Raw genomic sequence first — 16,026 nt, 5'->3', positions numbered from 1 at the left:
CTCTGTAGACCAGGCTGGCCTCGAACTCAGAAATCCACCTGCCTCTGCCTCCCGAGTGCTGGGATTAAAGGCGTGCGCCACCACGCCCGGCTCTTTCTGGCATTTTTAACATCATTTTACATTAAAGTTTTTTAGATGAGTCCTACACACCTAATGTTAGGTCCAGAATACCCCAACCTCCCCAAGTGGCAGCATTGGTGACATTGCTCAACCAAAAGGACTCTGGCCAGGTAAACAGAAGTCCTGTTAAAAGGAAAACAAACCTAAAAACGCAGGTTTCTGTTTACTAGAAAAGCAGTAAACTAAGGTTTTGGTTTGGTTTTGTTTTAAGTAAGATTAGTTTCTTTTAAGGTTTCTTTTCTGTTCACCAGAAACCACCCTCAATCCTGGAACAAGTAACTAAAAACAAGTTTGTTTAAAATCAGGTATACTTAATAAATTGGATGATGGCCCTCAAACTGTTAAAGAGAGATCTGCTAAATACAGCATTTAAGAAGTTTAATGAAAAAGGGTTTCCTATAATACACAGAAATGCCAAATCCTGGCAGGGGTTCAAAGAGCTTCTCCAAAGAAGATGGAGCAGTGGGCTTTACCTGGGCCCTGCTTCAAATGTGGTTATAGTGGTCACTGGGCAAAGAACTGCCCTTCCTCTCACAGTACACAAGCATCTTAAAGTTTACAGATCATCTTAATGTGTAATGCCTTAATAATATACTTTCTTTTGCTTTTATTAGTTTGTCTTAAATGCCAAATTCTATCCTGCTGTGAGATACCTTATACTTTTGATGAACAAAAAGTAAATATTTTATCCTAATAATAACAACAATAAAAAACATTTCAATGTACCTGTTATAGCAGCTTAAATCTTTACCAAATAAGTAAATTTAAGGACTTTATTATTAATGTATTTACCAGTATTCCTAACTGATAGATATTTAAGATAGCATATTTCTATGTTTTAGATACATCTTACCAATCATTTATATTTACTTCATTAAAATTATTTTCTAGGGGCTGGAGAGATGGCTCACTGACTGCTCTTCCAAAGGTCCTGAGTTCAATTCCCAGAAACCACATGGTGGCTCACAACCATCTGTAATGGGGATCCGATGTCCTCTTCTGGTGTGTCTGAAGACAGTGACAGTGCACCCACATACATGAAATTAATAAATAAATCTTTTAAAAAATTATTTTCTAAATTTTGTAATGGTAATAATAGTATTAAGATTAATGTATGTAGCCGGGCAGTGGTGGCACATACTTTAATACCAGCACTTGGGAGGCAGAGGCAGGCAGATTTCTGAGTTCAAGGGCAACCTGGTCTACAGAATAAGTTCCGGGACAGCCAGGGCTATACGGAGAAATCCTGCCTCAAAAAAACAAAATAACAAAAAAAATTAAAGTATGTTGTAAAGATTGTTTAAAATGGATATGGCTATACCTACATTAATAATAATATAAAAGTTACAAAGTTTAAAACCAATTCAATAGTCTGAGATAAGAATAAGGGTTGACATGATTTTTCTCAATGTGGACTGGATTATGAGATTGAAGTCATGTGGGCATAACATTTTTAATGTCACATGGATTTTAACTCTGTATCTTTTCCTATTAAAATAGGAGATATTGTACTCTTAAAAAAAAAAAGAATAAGGGTTGATTTTCTAGAACAGTTCCTCTTAAGTATTGATTTGTTCCTACTAATGTTTACCAAAAAGTAACTTGAAACAAAAAAAATTTTGTTTAATCCCACCATAATAATAATAGACAAAATCTCTAAACCAGCCTCAACTGAATGCTTTCCTTTATAAGAGTTGTCATGGTTATGGTGCCTCTTCACAGCAACAGAAACTCCAACACATCTAAACAGGGTCCCCAAATAACAGGGGAGACAATGCCCCAACTAGACATCTTTCACCACGTGAACTCTCCAGTAACAGGAATGGGTTACATCTAGTTAAGCCATTGACCAAAGGGGCCCCGTGGAAACCCTCAAACATCTCAGGCTATTGCCAAGGGTCTTGGTTACACTCTCCACAAACTGATGGTAAAGACATATTGCTATAGATAACACCTTCATACCTCACTGAGCACAGAGAAGTCAAGCTGGTACCTAACTGTATATAGGCTTCACCCCTACTACTAGTTCTCACGGTGCTGGAAGGTACTCTGCATGGTACCAAATGAGAAAAGTAACCATCAACCCAGTTACAAACCCTGCCATCTACAAGTGCGTCCCTGCCTGCAAGATGCACTGGTACAACAGAATGTTGTTGTTGTGGCAACAGTCAACCACTATCCGACTGGAAGGACCACTCCATGAGACAGAACCCATGCCTGACACTGCTTTAGGTGGCAAAGAACCTGAGGCCGGATAGGCCATAGGCCTAGGAGAAAAGCAAGTGTGATTTATTGGTCTGCTAGAGGAGTAGTAGCAGTACAATGACTCCTAATGACACTCTGCTATACCCACAGATCACTGCCTCACGCAGCCCTCATCACAGAAGCCTCCCCTTGCAGTAGATGGGAACTAACACAGAAACTCCACAATTGGGCAATGTGGAGACATTAAGAGATTTTTGGAACACTCAGACAGAAATGGGTTATCTTCAACAAACTCCTCTCCTCAGGGTTCAGGGATCTATGTAGAAGAAGAGGCAAAAAGATTTTAAGAAGCCAGAGAAGATGGATGACTCCAAGAAAATAGTGCCCTCCAGACACAACAGGATTGATAAACATATAAACTTTCAGAGCCTGGGATAGCACTGCACAGGTTCAAGCCAGACAGAGTTTCAGCAATGAGAGGAGAAAGTGGACACAGGCAAGCATTCCTAATGACGAAGCTGTCTGCAATTCACACCTGCTTACAAAGGAAAAAGTGGTTTTCTCCAATGGAGCCTCACTGGGTATACTAACCACACTTCAGCGTAGGCCTTGTACCCAGCAGTACATGGTTAACACAAAACAAACTCAATGGTATTTTTGTAGACATTTTCTCTCGTATGGCTAGCTTTGTCTGCGCACTGTCTGTCTTACAGGGACTTCTGCATGCATACTGTTTCTGATCCAGTCTTTTGTAAGGGTTCTGCTCTGTATGGGAGTTTCTAGTGTTTGTTTCTAGAGAGAGAAAGAGAAGGAGAGGTGGAGAATCTCAGAGGACCTGGGAAAGAGGAAAAGCATCATCAGGATATATTATATAAAAACGACTAAAAATTAATTTAAAAATGTTAGCCGAAAATCAAAGTAAATTATGGTTGAATGGGGAAAAAACAAATAACAATTTTTTAAAAGCCTCAGGTTAAATTTCAGCATTTTATGTTTCCCTACTGGACAAAGTCTTTCTCTTTTTAATAAGTAGTCACTGTTTTAACCATTTAAAAGAAAGTTTTAAAGAGCCAGGCTTATTTAAAATATTCTTACTAAATTAGTAATTGAAAAGCTTGTTTCAAAGAATATATAAATTTGTTTATAAAACTTGGTCTACTGGATAAATAAATAAAACATGATATTGTAAAATACTTTCCTTTTTTTAAAAGATTTATTTATTTTATATATGTGAGCACACTGTCGCTGTATTCAGACACACCAGAAGAGGGCATCAGAACCCATCATAGATAATTGTGAGTCACCATGTGGTTGCTGGGAATTGAACTCAGGACCTCTGGAAGAACAGTCAATGCTCTTAACCACTGAACCATTCTCCATCCCTGTAAAATACTTTTAACCATAACCAAAATTCAAAATTAATGTCTCCACCAAATATTAAGGAAAAAAAAAACAGATGATTTCCTCAATGAGAGGAGAGGGGGAGTTACCATACCGAAGACTCCGTTTTTATTAAAAAATCAGGATTATATCCAAGCATTTCTAACTCACACCTAGATTATAAAACTTTCTTGATATTTAATATCCTACCTAGTATATTTCTAAGTGATAAAATAATAAATAATTTGGGTTTTAATGAAGTTACAAATGAAAATGTTATGTGCTCTCACTGAATCAAGCCATTTTGCTATGACTGCTTGCTTGCCCTAAACTCTATCTTATTCAAAACAAGAGTTTAAAAGATTCAAGATACAAGTGTTTTCATTGTAGGTAGGTAGGTAGGGGTGTGTGTGTGTGTGTTTCTCATTCACCACAATTTAAACAAAAAAAAAAAATCTAGTTTTTAAATTAAACTACATTTAGTCTTAGCTAGAAATACCAAAGGTTGGAGTTAATGCTTCTCATTCAAATCATACAAAAGCCATCCATCTCTAATAACAGTATCATGTTTTATGCTTTAAGTACTCATGTTTTTTTTTTATTTAACTAGCATCCAAAATGCTCTACAGATAGTCAGGATAAAAATATTAATTAAACAATGTGTATTCCAATAATAAAAGGTGGGGGGATGATAACAGTACAGTGACTCCTTCCAAACTCCTGTTTCCAACCATTTAAATATTAATAAGATAGGTTATCGACTATAAATAACTATAAATACAAAGGAAAACATAGGCAATCTAGTTTTTAAACCTATGTAAATCTTGGTTATTTTAAGTACATGTTTTCATCTGTTAAACCTTTACTTCATTAGGCCAATCTGAATTCTTAACTACTCAGTTTTAGATATAGTAATCCTTTTTCACATATAAATATTATGTTGGATACAGAGTATGAAAAAATTCAAATAGGAACTGGATCACTATGGCTAATAGTCTGAAAGGATGCATGAGTTTCTTTCTTAACCGCCTTTACCAGTTATTCCTCTCTCCTGAAAACTGATGTCCTACCCACTACTCAGTCTCAACTACATCAGGTCATAGGAATAAGATTTCCTAGCTACAAGGGACCTTATGATATTTAATATTATTTGGGCACCTGCATCTACAAAATGTGATACTTGGAAACTGCTAATGAAAACTCCTGAAAAAAGCTGTGTCTACAAAGACTGATTGAAAATCCAGTAGTAGGAAAAGACTGCAGCATTGCAGGTCCAAAGGCTAATTTACCTTATTTGGGGCTAGTTGTGTGATGGGGCCAAGTTCCTCAATCTTCTCTCAGACAGAGCCATCATTAGCTTAACCTGAAATAAACATCCCTCCTTACTCCCCACACAGTTAAAAAGTCCCATGGCAAAGTGCCCAGCTCTGCTGTAGAAGCTTGGGGCTGAAACGCCTAACTAGTTATGTTTGGCTTCTGTTAAACTGCTTGATTCCTTTACTTCCCCTAAAACTGCCAACAAGGATGAAGCTTTTCCTGTGTTCTTTCCCTTTAAAAGCTCCCAGTAAAATGCATTTGAGGCTACTCTGTGAGAAGTATTTCTCTTCGGGCAGACATCAGCAGCTTAATGCTGACTCTCAATAAGAACGCTGGTCAAGCTGAGTCGTCTTTGGAGTCACTACCCCTGCAACATTTGGAGGTCCACAACAGTTTGACCAACACTCAGGTCTTGGCTTCTAGAGGGTGTACAACATGACATGTTCCAGGATTCTAGGAGAGAGCTTAATGCTTGCAGGCCCCTCTGCCATCTCAGTCTAAATTCTCCTCAGTGAGTCACCTGGTCACCTCCAGAGGTGCCCACCTCTTTTACTGCTTTTGTTTGTTCCTGTCCTATCTGCCTCTGTCTCTTCTGATCATGTGTGTTACTTGTCATTATGAATTAAAATCCAGAAAGTGAAGCTACAGGCACTTCTGCTCCTAAACAGCTCACTCCTTTGGAGTATTTCCCTCACTATTTCCAGGAGGCATATAAAGACAGGGAAGCAAACTAAAAGAGTTGATTTTTTGAAAGAACACCTCCCAACCCTTTATGAATTAAAGCGGCCTTCTTCTGACATTGAATGGTGTCTGTGGGCATATATGATAAAGGCAGATAACGAGCAGTATGACTAGTGGTCACAGGAAAGCCTGGCCACCGTGGATCAGTTTTCCTCCCTAGATGCTTGGTTAAGTCTACTGCAACAACCTCCTTCATAGGTTAGCTTAAAGCTGGTACCAAGGTTTTGGTAGCTAAACCCCAATGGGAAAAGCAACAACAATTCTATCCAGTGACCCAAAGGAGGAAGACCTACCGCCACACTATGTCCCTGAACAAAGGGAGATCCCATCACAAGTCTGGACCCCAGAGGCCTTTTCCTCTTCTTCTCCTACAAAGGCCTCCCCCAAGTATGTGTCTCCTCCACATTATCCACAATGGCTCCAATTATGCCCTTCCCTATATCCAGCAGATGTCTCAACTACCATTCCTGATTCCCTTGAATGCCCTATTCAACCTAGACCCCAGCAGTTGCTGCTATTATTCTCCTCCAGCAAGTCCTCTAGATTCATTCCTTTTGAGCCAAAGGATCCCAGCTAGAAGCCCTATACCCATTTATGATATATGTCCCCTTCTAGACCAGTGACCTGTAAAACTGTAAGTCCCAGAACCCCATTTCTCTGAGAAACTGTAGGCACTTGTCTCTCTCAAGACTGTTTTCTCTACCCAGCAGCCCACCTGGGATGACTGCCAAGTTACTGGTCACCCTGTTCAGAATAGAAGGAAGGGATCTTATAAAGCTGGAAGCTAAGAGAGCAGTCCTGTGTCCAGAAGGGGGATCTCTGGCTAATAATGCTTATTGCACTGAGAGCACGTTTCCATCCAATCAACCCCATTGGGATCCTAACACTGACCCAAGAAAAGGAGCACTAGAAGCCTACTGCTGGACTTTCAAGCTGGGTTCCAAGCAACAGTGTGGAAGCCCACAAGTAAAGTTGCACAGGAGACCTCCTATCATCCTGTTGTGTTCCTAGAGCATCTTCTAGAGGTTGACCATGCATATATGCCCAATAGAGCCAGAAGCACTGGAGAGTGGGTGGGTATTGTTCATCATTGCCTTTGTCACTCAGCTGGTCCCAGATATTAGAAAGAGTTACAAAAGTTAGAAGGATTTCAAGCTATAGATAGGTCCCAGGTGCTATAGGTAGCCCAAGTGGTGTTTAACAAAGACATACTAGGGCCATAGAGGCAGACCTAAAAGAAAAAACCCAGACAATAAGCCAGTCTGGTGCAGAAGCAGGCCAGAAGACAAGCAGACCACCATCAGAGGAAGACCAATGTCTACTGCAAGAAGAAAAGACACTGGAAAAATGAAGTGGAAAGGTGGCAGGACCCAGGCTCCTATGCTTTAATCCCCCAGGAGCCTAAGGTAATATTGAAAGCTGGAGGCAAAGCAACTGACTTTTTTTATAGACACCAGGTTGACATATTCAGCCCTTAAGAAGCCCCTAAGCCAATTGACTGATCAAAAGATTGCAGTCCAAGGTACAACAGGAAACCCTGGACCACTACCCATTCCATCTACCTAGTAACCCACTTGTTCTTGGTCATGCCTGATCACCCCTACCACTGTTTGGGTTGAAAGATTTTACATAAACTGAGAGTCAGCAACAACTTCTCTAGCAATGAGAAGCCGATAGACTTTACCCTGCAAAATGTTGGTGTCTTGCCCTCTGTCAAAGGAGTATCTCATAGCTGAAAGTCCTGCCCTCAACCAAAATACACAGTTGGACAATCTCTCAGATTTACAACGAAGATTCCCAAGGATATGAACAACCATACTCCCTTGGACTGGTCCAACACCAAGTTCCTATAATTGTTCAACTAACCAGTTCATCTACCCCTGTCCAGATTAAGCAATACCCACTGACCCTAGGAACAAAAAGTGGAGCTGCAGTTCCTATTTCCTAGGTTAGAAAGACAGGTATCCTAGTGCCCCGCCAGTCACCCTGCAGTGCACCTCTCAAGCCTGTGAAGAAACCTGGGACCTCTGATTATAGACCTGATCTAAGGAAGTAAATAAGAGGGTCAGGTCAAGACCATCCATCCACTCCACAGCCCAAACCCATATACCCTCATGAATCTGATTCTTTTAAAGAAACAGATGCACACAGTCTTGGGCCTCACTGGCAGAAGGGAGTCAACTCATCTTTGTTTCTGAGTGAGCAAACCCAGAGGCAGGTTACAGAGGGCAACTTACATGGACCAGGTTACCCAAGGATTTAGAAAATTCTCCAACCCTGTTTGAAGAAGCACTAAGTACTGCCTGCCTGCCTTTCCAGGACCATATGTAGATGACCTCTTCCTAGCCTCGGAAACTGAATTAGATTTTTAAGAGGGCCACCGAGGGACTGCTGTAAGAATTACACTTTGATAGGCTACAAAAACCCAACTTTGTATACTAAAGGCTACCTATCTCAGAAACCAACTAAAAGGAAGCAAAAAGAGCCCGACTCAGACTAGGATTGCTGCCATCCTTCAGACCCCAACTCCAAAGACAGAGACAGGTTCATGAGTACATAATTGTAGTCAGATATTGCTGCCTCTCAAAACCAGGGTTTGGGAACATCAGCACAAAGTGGGGCACCAAGCCCCTAATCTGGACTGAGTCTGAAAAAAAGATGTTTGAGGCTTCAAAAACAGCTCTGACTTTGGCTCCAGCACTATCATTTGCAGAGGTCTCAAAACTGTTTCATCTGTTTATCTATGAAACAAAAAATATTGCAAAAGGGATTTTAACGCAAACTTTGGGGCCACAGAAATGCCCTGGGCATACCTTGGCAGATGACTGGACCCTGCAGCCACAGGTTGGCCTACCTGTCTAAGAGCTGTCATAGCCTCCACTATTTCAGTCAAAAAAGCAAGCAAGCTAACTCTGGGTCAGGTTCTTATACTAACAGCACCTCACGTGGTTAAGGACTTCCTATGACAAATACCAGACCACTGGGCTATACACTCAAGGGCCCACAATACTGGAAGCCTGTGTACCAGCTAGGGGGCCAATTGTTTGGGTACATGAGCTGGGAGGGCACATTTCACAGGCAAACCAAAACAGGTTCCTCTGTAGCCATTTCATATGTATATGGGCCTGAACTATGAACTTCAAACACTAAAATTTTCTATTTTTACTGTTATATTTAGACTACTTCCTTTATTCTAGAAGACTAAACCTGGAAAATAATGCAACTCCATCCCCTAAGGGTATTCTCTGCAATTTCTGTCCCTAGCATCTAGCTTATTTCATTTCTTCTTCCTTCAACCTCAGAAGGTAAGAAGGAAGCATGGAAAACATAGCATTATTGTATCTAAATATTCATTAAATGTTTTACTGTATATTTGCAGCACATATAAACTAGTGTTATTTGCCTAGTGTTCCTTGTCTTTGACCTAATTTGATGCCTCTGTAACTCCTGGGCAATTCAAACCTAATTTCAAAGAACAGAGTGAAGGAGAACAAAATGCATCAAATGAGAAGGTGTACCAACATAGGACAAAACTCCTACAGTAGTTCTTATACTTGAACATTCAGAGAACATTCCAACACCACGTTAAAACACAAGTTGTTAGATCCTATCCCAAGTTCCTATTCATTACTTGTATCTCTAGACGTTTCCTGAATGACACTAACTCAATTCCATGTGGCATGCTTTGAAAACTATAGCTGTATACAGCACTGGTTGTCAAGTGGTAAACAAAATGGGAATTTACTGACAGTCTTGAGATATCAATTAGAGAACAAGATTCTCTACTGTGACTAAACAGTGCCACACCAAAGAACTGTGAGCCCCAACATCAGTGCTGACGATCTAGGAAAGTTTACACTGTAGTGCATCGCAGCTCGCTCCAAATGTGTGATCTGACCAATAACATGGTCAATGTCCTCATGGAATAAGGACTCAAAATATCAATTTCTCTACTTTCTTCTTCAATAACCTCTTGAATTTTCCTCAACTACAGCAAACTTACGTTTTAGAGATACTAATACATAAATGGTACAGCAAACTACAGGAGGAAATAAGCCTAAATATAAATGAATATATTTCATATGAATTACAAGAAAATACTGAAAACCTCATTTCCTTTAAAGTAAATAATGAAAATATTTATACACACAAATATTCGTATGCACACATACAGACACATGCATGAACTTACTCCAATAGGCTGAAAAATAAGTCCATCCATTTCATGGCTGACTTCTTTGGCAAAATTTCCTTCCAGAAGCTATAAAATAAAAAGATATTCTTTAGAAATACAATGATCACTTAAAAATTACTTTAACTTCTTACTAAGATTTATGAAGTTTTCTGTAACATTTAAGAACTGAGAATCAGGAAACAGGTAGAAATACTGGATTAAACTCTGTGACCTTGGGTCCTAATGTGTGACTTCATCTTTGCTGGCACCTCCTCCACAGTCTATAGTCTCTCCAACGTGAAAGCAGAACATATCAGAGTCTGAACATGCTTATCTCCTTTAAGGTCAATATAGAGTCTTGTTCTACTCGCTGTCAGAGGGACTGAGGAGGGCAGAGGCAATAGATAGCACTTTAAGTGGTTTACGGTTCAGGGCTCTGTTCTTTTTGCTCTTGGTCTTGGTTTTTGGAGGCAGGATCTCAAGTAGCCCAGGTTGACCTCAAACTTCTATCGTCCTCCCTCCCTGTCACAGTGGCGAGATAACAGGAGTGTTTTCCACACCCAGCTGAGTTTCAAGTCAGAAAGCTCTGGAGACAGACAGCTGGTGATGGTGACTAATGCAAATGCACTTACTGTGACTAGACTAAATAGTTAACAATATTAACAAGGCAAAGTTTACTGCAATGTTCTTAAAATTTCCCTCTGACTTTTGTTTGTTTTGTTTCCCCTCCATCAGCAAGTGAGCAGAGGTGGTAAACTTGAATTCCTGGAGCCATTACTATGCATTTTAGCCAAATTTTAGGACAGTTCAAAAATTCATACATTTTTCTTCAGTTCACTCTCAGATGAGGAAGAAATTTCACCTAAGTAAAACTTGATTATATATTAAATAAACCTTTGACTCCTTATAAATAAAAATAAAAATAATCTCTGAAGTACCATGACTCAAATATCTACTTACACTCATTCTGGACACTGAAAAACAATATTACAATTTTGTTGAATACATATAACATATTCATCTTAGAGAGAGAAAATGAAATTCATTTTCATACTGATTAACACTAGGTAGACAGACAGACAGACTGGCTGAGCCCAAATATTTATACATGATGGGAAAAGGTTAAAACAAAAGTGTTGTAGTTTGGTAATCCCTAAGCTACCACATAGAAAGCTGTCTAATGTTCAGAACCTAAATAATGAACTTCTAGGAATTTATGAATAAATTTTAAAAAATCAAAACAAATATTTTAAAGTATTTAGAACTAAGAACAAAATTATGGTAGAATGTTATGTGACAGATCACGTTGCGAGAAAACTTTGGTACATTAAATATCTAAATATTTATTAAATATTATTATTAAATATTAAATATCTAATTTAGAAATAAAAAGGGAGGGCAAGTGCTGTTTCTTGCAGACTGAAAGAAACATTCCACCCTGTAGGAAGTTCCTTAAGCTGGGAGGTAAACAACTGAGAATAGTTTCACAAGTCCCAGAAACTGAGCAGATTCACTGCCCCTCCCTGCTACTCTAATGAAAGCCAAAATCCCTCAGACAAAAGGAACCTAAGCTGAAAGGAAGGCTCTGAGAGGGAGAGAAGCTGCAAAGACTGAGACCAGACCAGCGGCCTGGAACAAGCAGAGAGTGGAGCTGTCTAGAACAGGTTTAAACCAACTCAACCACTTGGAAAGAACACTCCCCAACCTGCTGAGCTGCCTGCAGGCTGTGCAGTGTGCTCCAGGTTTCCCAGCAGTAAAGAGCTGCCATCTATGTTGAGTGGGTGGGTTTAGTGAGACTGCTATCTTTTGCATCATTTCTGCTCCTGTAAGTAGCCCCTCACCCATATTTCCATGAGTAACCCCAGTAAAACTCATTGGTTCATTAAATTAGACTTTGCTGGTATCCATACTTTGGTCTGATGTAGGCTCCCCATCTGGGGTGAACAGACATGTGTTTTGTCTCCCCAGGAAAAGTTTTGTCTCACAACAGGGAAGAGGCTGGGAAGGAGAGACAGCCAGGGCAACACATGCTTGTAGTCAAAGCGCTTGGGAAGCTGGGGTAGGAAGATGACAAGTTTGAGACCAGCGTAGGCTTCAGAGCAAATTCAAGGCTAGTCCATGATACCCAGTAATAAATCAACAGAAGATTGATGGACAGTCAGACGGACAGAAGGAGGCAGGCAGGGTAGCAGCACATTTATAATCCTACATGCTGGAAGGCTAAGCAGGAATATCACAAATTGGAGGCCAGCCTGGCTTACATGGTAAGATCCTTAGCAGAAAGAAGGAGAAAGAAAAGGCAGAAAAAAACTGGAGTCATGAATCAATGACCTCAATTTCTACTAGAAAATAAGAATTCCAACAAATTTAAGAACTGTGATTCTAAAAAACAATAGTCATTTGGGAAAACTAAGCAAGCTCAGTGAAAATGATCTCTTTCCCTCACTTCTAGTCCTCATTCAAGAAAACAGATGTGCACCTCACAGGATGATTTAAAAAACAAATAAACAAAAAGTGATTTTTTTTTTTCTTTGAAACATCTCAGCAGTATTTTAAAGTACAAGTTATGACCAGGAAACAATAGGTTTTGCATTTTAAACGTTGATAGTAGGAATAGTCAGAAATAAGTTTTCAAAGTGACAGTATCAAATTGCAGAAAATGTCTCTGATGTGGCTCAGTTAGTGGAGTGCTTGCCCAGCAAGTGAGAAGGCTTGGTTCTCCCAACAGTCAACCAGGTGTGGTCATCCATACCTATAAATCCTAGATCAGGAGTTCAATATCATCCTCACTTATAGAGGGATTGAGGGCCAGTCTAGACTTGGTAGATAATAGGTAGGTAGGCAGGTAGGCAGGCAGGCAGACAGACAGGATATAAATGTGTAGCTATAAATGTTATATAGATTTTTTTTTAAACAAAATAAAGTCACTCTAACAAAACTTCAAACTGGAGAAGACAGGTCCAAACAACAGAATGAAGATGCACACTAAGCATGGGTAGTGTTTGAAAGTAAGGCAGTCTCCATAACAAGTACCAGAGTTAATGAGGAGCCAAAAAAATGTCTTCAAGTTCATATAATATTCTTTCTTCTAATAACTTAAATGTAAGGCACGATTTAAAGCTATTTTTAGAATTTTATTTCTATCATTATACTCCTAAGTAAAATGTCTCTATGGTTTTACACTGCATGTCCCTCTCTCTTACACAGCTGTATGTAAGTGAAACCTACTCGTGAGTCATCATGATAGCCTAATGTAAAGCCTTTAAGCTTTAATTTCCTAGATGATGAACAGCTAAAATAGGACTGGTGATATGGCTCAGTGGGTGAAACAACAAACCCCAGAACTCCTTAAAGTTGGGAAGCAAGAACCTACCCCTTAAAGTTGACCACTGACCTCCATAGGCACAGCACTGCATGCACACACATACACACAAAAACACACACACACACACACACAATCATACATACACAAGCATCATATACAAACACACACGTATCACACATATAACAAACATGCACATATATATGCATCATACACACATACTACTAATAACATTTTTTAAAGCTAAATAAAAATATTTTTCATTCAGTATTCTTAGACAAATATTTCCTGACTCCCTACCAATGATTAAAAACCAAGTAATGGCTATTAGAGATGCTATGATAATATATGCCTCAACCTAGGTAATACCTTAATTTTAACACCAATATTTATTTATTTTTCTCAAATAGCTTTTATTAATGATTCTTTGTCTCTCATTAAATTTGGCTTACAAACATATTTATAAATCTGGTTTCCTTGCCATTAAAAAAAATTACCCATTTTACATTTCTTTGTTTGGTCCTGACAACATTAATCACTAAATCTACATAATAAAAACTAAATCTACCAATTTTAATATTTACCAAGAAAGTTGTGAAAAGTGAGGGCTTCATGTCAAATCTCAAGGTATCATTGGCAATAACCACTATTTTTCCTTAAACCTGGCACAGGGAGAGACCTCATACCCCTCACCTTTAACACCAATATTTAAATGTAATGGTATAATGAGCTATTTCTTCCTGTCAATCTAACTCTATTTAATTCTACTTAAATTATTCAAGTTATTTTTAAAGCACTTCAACAAATCAATGATTTTGTAAATACTTAATTGGAAAATTCGCAAAGAAATTTTGCTGTGGTATAAGCAGTGACTTGCCCCTAAGCTATCATAACAGTAAATTTAAACTGTCAGTTACAATCTAGACTCCTAGAAAGAATGTCTCAATGAGGATCTGTTTAGACATGTCTAAGTGATATTCTGAATTAGGCTAACTGAGGTGGGCACCAGCATCCGTGGGCTGAGCCTAGAGTGAATGAAAGGGGGGTGGGGGATGGGTGGGGCTTTGCACAGGCATTCACTTCTCTTTCTTCCTGTGGATGTGATGGGACTGGCTGTCTCAGTTCCTGCCGCCAGAACTTCCCTGCTAGATCAGTCTGTAACCTGGGATTGTAAAGCAGCACTTTTCCCCCTAAATTGCTTTTGTTGGGGTATTTTATCACAATATCAAAATAAAATAAAATAATTTAAAAAAAAAACAGGACAGTTATATTTTAATTTTCTATTTCTTTTCCCTCGAGATAAAATTCAAAGATAACTGGAAGAAAAACAAAACAGAAGACATAACATAGCAAATAGTGTTAATCAGAGCATAGTAGTGTTTCATAAGTTTTCACTTATGGAACTTGAATTTGTTTACTGAACATAATTTTACTTCTTGATTTCTCTTTAAAAACAGAAGGCATACAACTTTCCATAGACCAAATATTTGAAGATTTTCTCTGAAATGATACTTTATAGGTCTATGAATCACTTGGAAACCAAATCATTATAAATGCATAAGCAGAAAAGATAGTGCTTCAAATTTGAAACATGAAAAACAAAATAGAAGTTGTAAAGTTACAGTACATAGAAAGGCGACTCTTAGAAATAATTTTTTAAGTAGTACCTTAAGACTACAGTGAAGTAGAAAATGGATCTCCACCGCTTCTGAGAATACAAATCGTCATTATCAGCTCACCAAAGTATAGCAAACTACAGTGTGTGAATATTTAAACAATAAAAGAATACATTGCATTCACCCTGCAATTCTGGCTTATTCTACATACACCAGATATTTCTCAAGCAAACAGTCCACATAGCTTCAACTGACTGCCTGAAGAGACTCAACACAGTATCTGTGACTTTTTATGAGATCTCAGTGCTCAGGTTTAGTTTTCAAAAATCCCCACAAAATGGAATCTTGGGTTTTAATCTTGAAAAGATATTAATCTTTCATTCCCCAAGTCTAACACTAGCTCCAGTTAAGTTCATCCACTTTGTCTAGATGCTAAATTTCTCTAGCCAGTAACCAACTATCATGGAAAAGAATTCTCTTTCTTGCTCACCACAAATCCAACACATTATCCTCTCTAAAGAATTAATGATTTGTTTATTACTAGATAAGAATGAAAATTAAGCTATGTCATTAAAGTTAACCATTTATATTCATGCACAGGTTTTCCATTACCATCACTTTTTTATTAGCATGCATCATTACAATTAAACATAAAAATTTGGTAAATCTCAACTGAAAGGTAGAAAATCTGAAAGCAATTTCCACAGGAAACATAATTTTATGATCGTTAAATAGGCAGAATCCAGAATTATGTAGTGTTCTGTGAGACAGTATCTAACTCGGGACACTGAGGTAGGCAGCACAATCCATGAGTCTCCAGATGAATAGAAAAGATCACAGTTGGGTAGAAAGGAAGAGTGGGATACATATGAGAGAAGTTGGGGAATGGGACTGAATATGACCAAAATGCACTGTATGAAACTCCCAACAAACTCAAAAAATTATAAATTGGACATAGTATGCAAATTTTTAAGGATCCTGTATGGCTAGTTTTGTGTCAACTTGACACAGCTGGAGTTATCACAGAGAAAGGAGCTTCAGTTGGGGAAATGCCTCCACAAGATCCAGCTGTAAGGCATTTTCTCAATTAGTGATCAAGGAGGGAGGTCACCTTGTGAGCAGTGCCATCTCTGGGATGGTAGTCTTGGTTT

The 16,026-nt window shown here is 38.7% G+C and overlaps 1 protein-coding gene across 6 annotated transcripts in view; it reads right to left on the bottom strand.

Moving 5' to 3' along the window:
• Nucleotides 1-16,026, bottom strand: part of Rngtt (RNA guanylyltransferase and 5'-phosphatase) — a 191,028-nt gene that overhangs the window by 108,695 nt on the left and 66,307 nt on the right. For all 6 annotated transcript variants that reach the window (XM_021159528.2, XM_021159529.2, XM_029476149.1 and 3 more), the window contains exon 12: nucleotides 9,956-10,024. In XM_021159528.2, the coding sequence (XP_021015187.1) occupies nucleotides 9,956-10,024 (69 nt within the window). The remainder of the gene's footprint in view (nucleotides 1-9,955; nucleotides 10,025-16,026) is intronic.

Source organism: Mus caroli, chromosome 4, assembly GCF_900094665.2.
Source record: "Mus caroli chromosome 4, CAROLI_EIJ_v1.1, whole genome shotgun sequence".
Lineage (NCBI taxonomy): Eukaryota > Metazoa > Chordata > Mammalia > Rodentia > Muridae > Mus > Mus caroli.
Note: the sequence above shows the minus strand (reverse complement) of the source record. Positions and strands in the feature narration are given on the sequence as shown.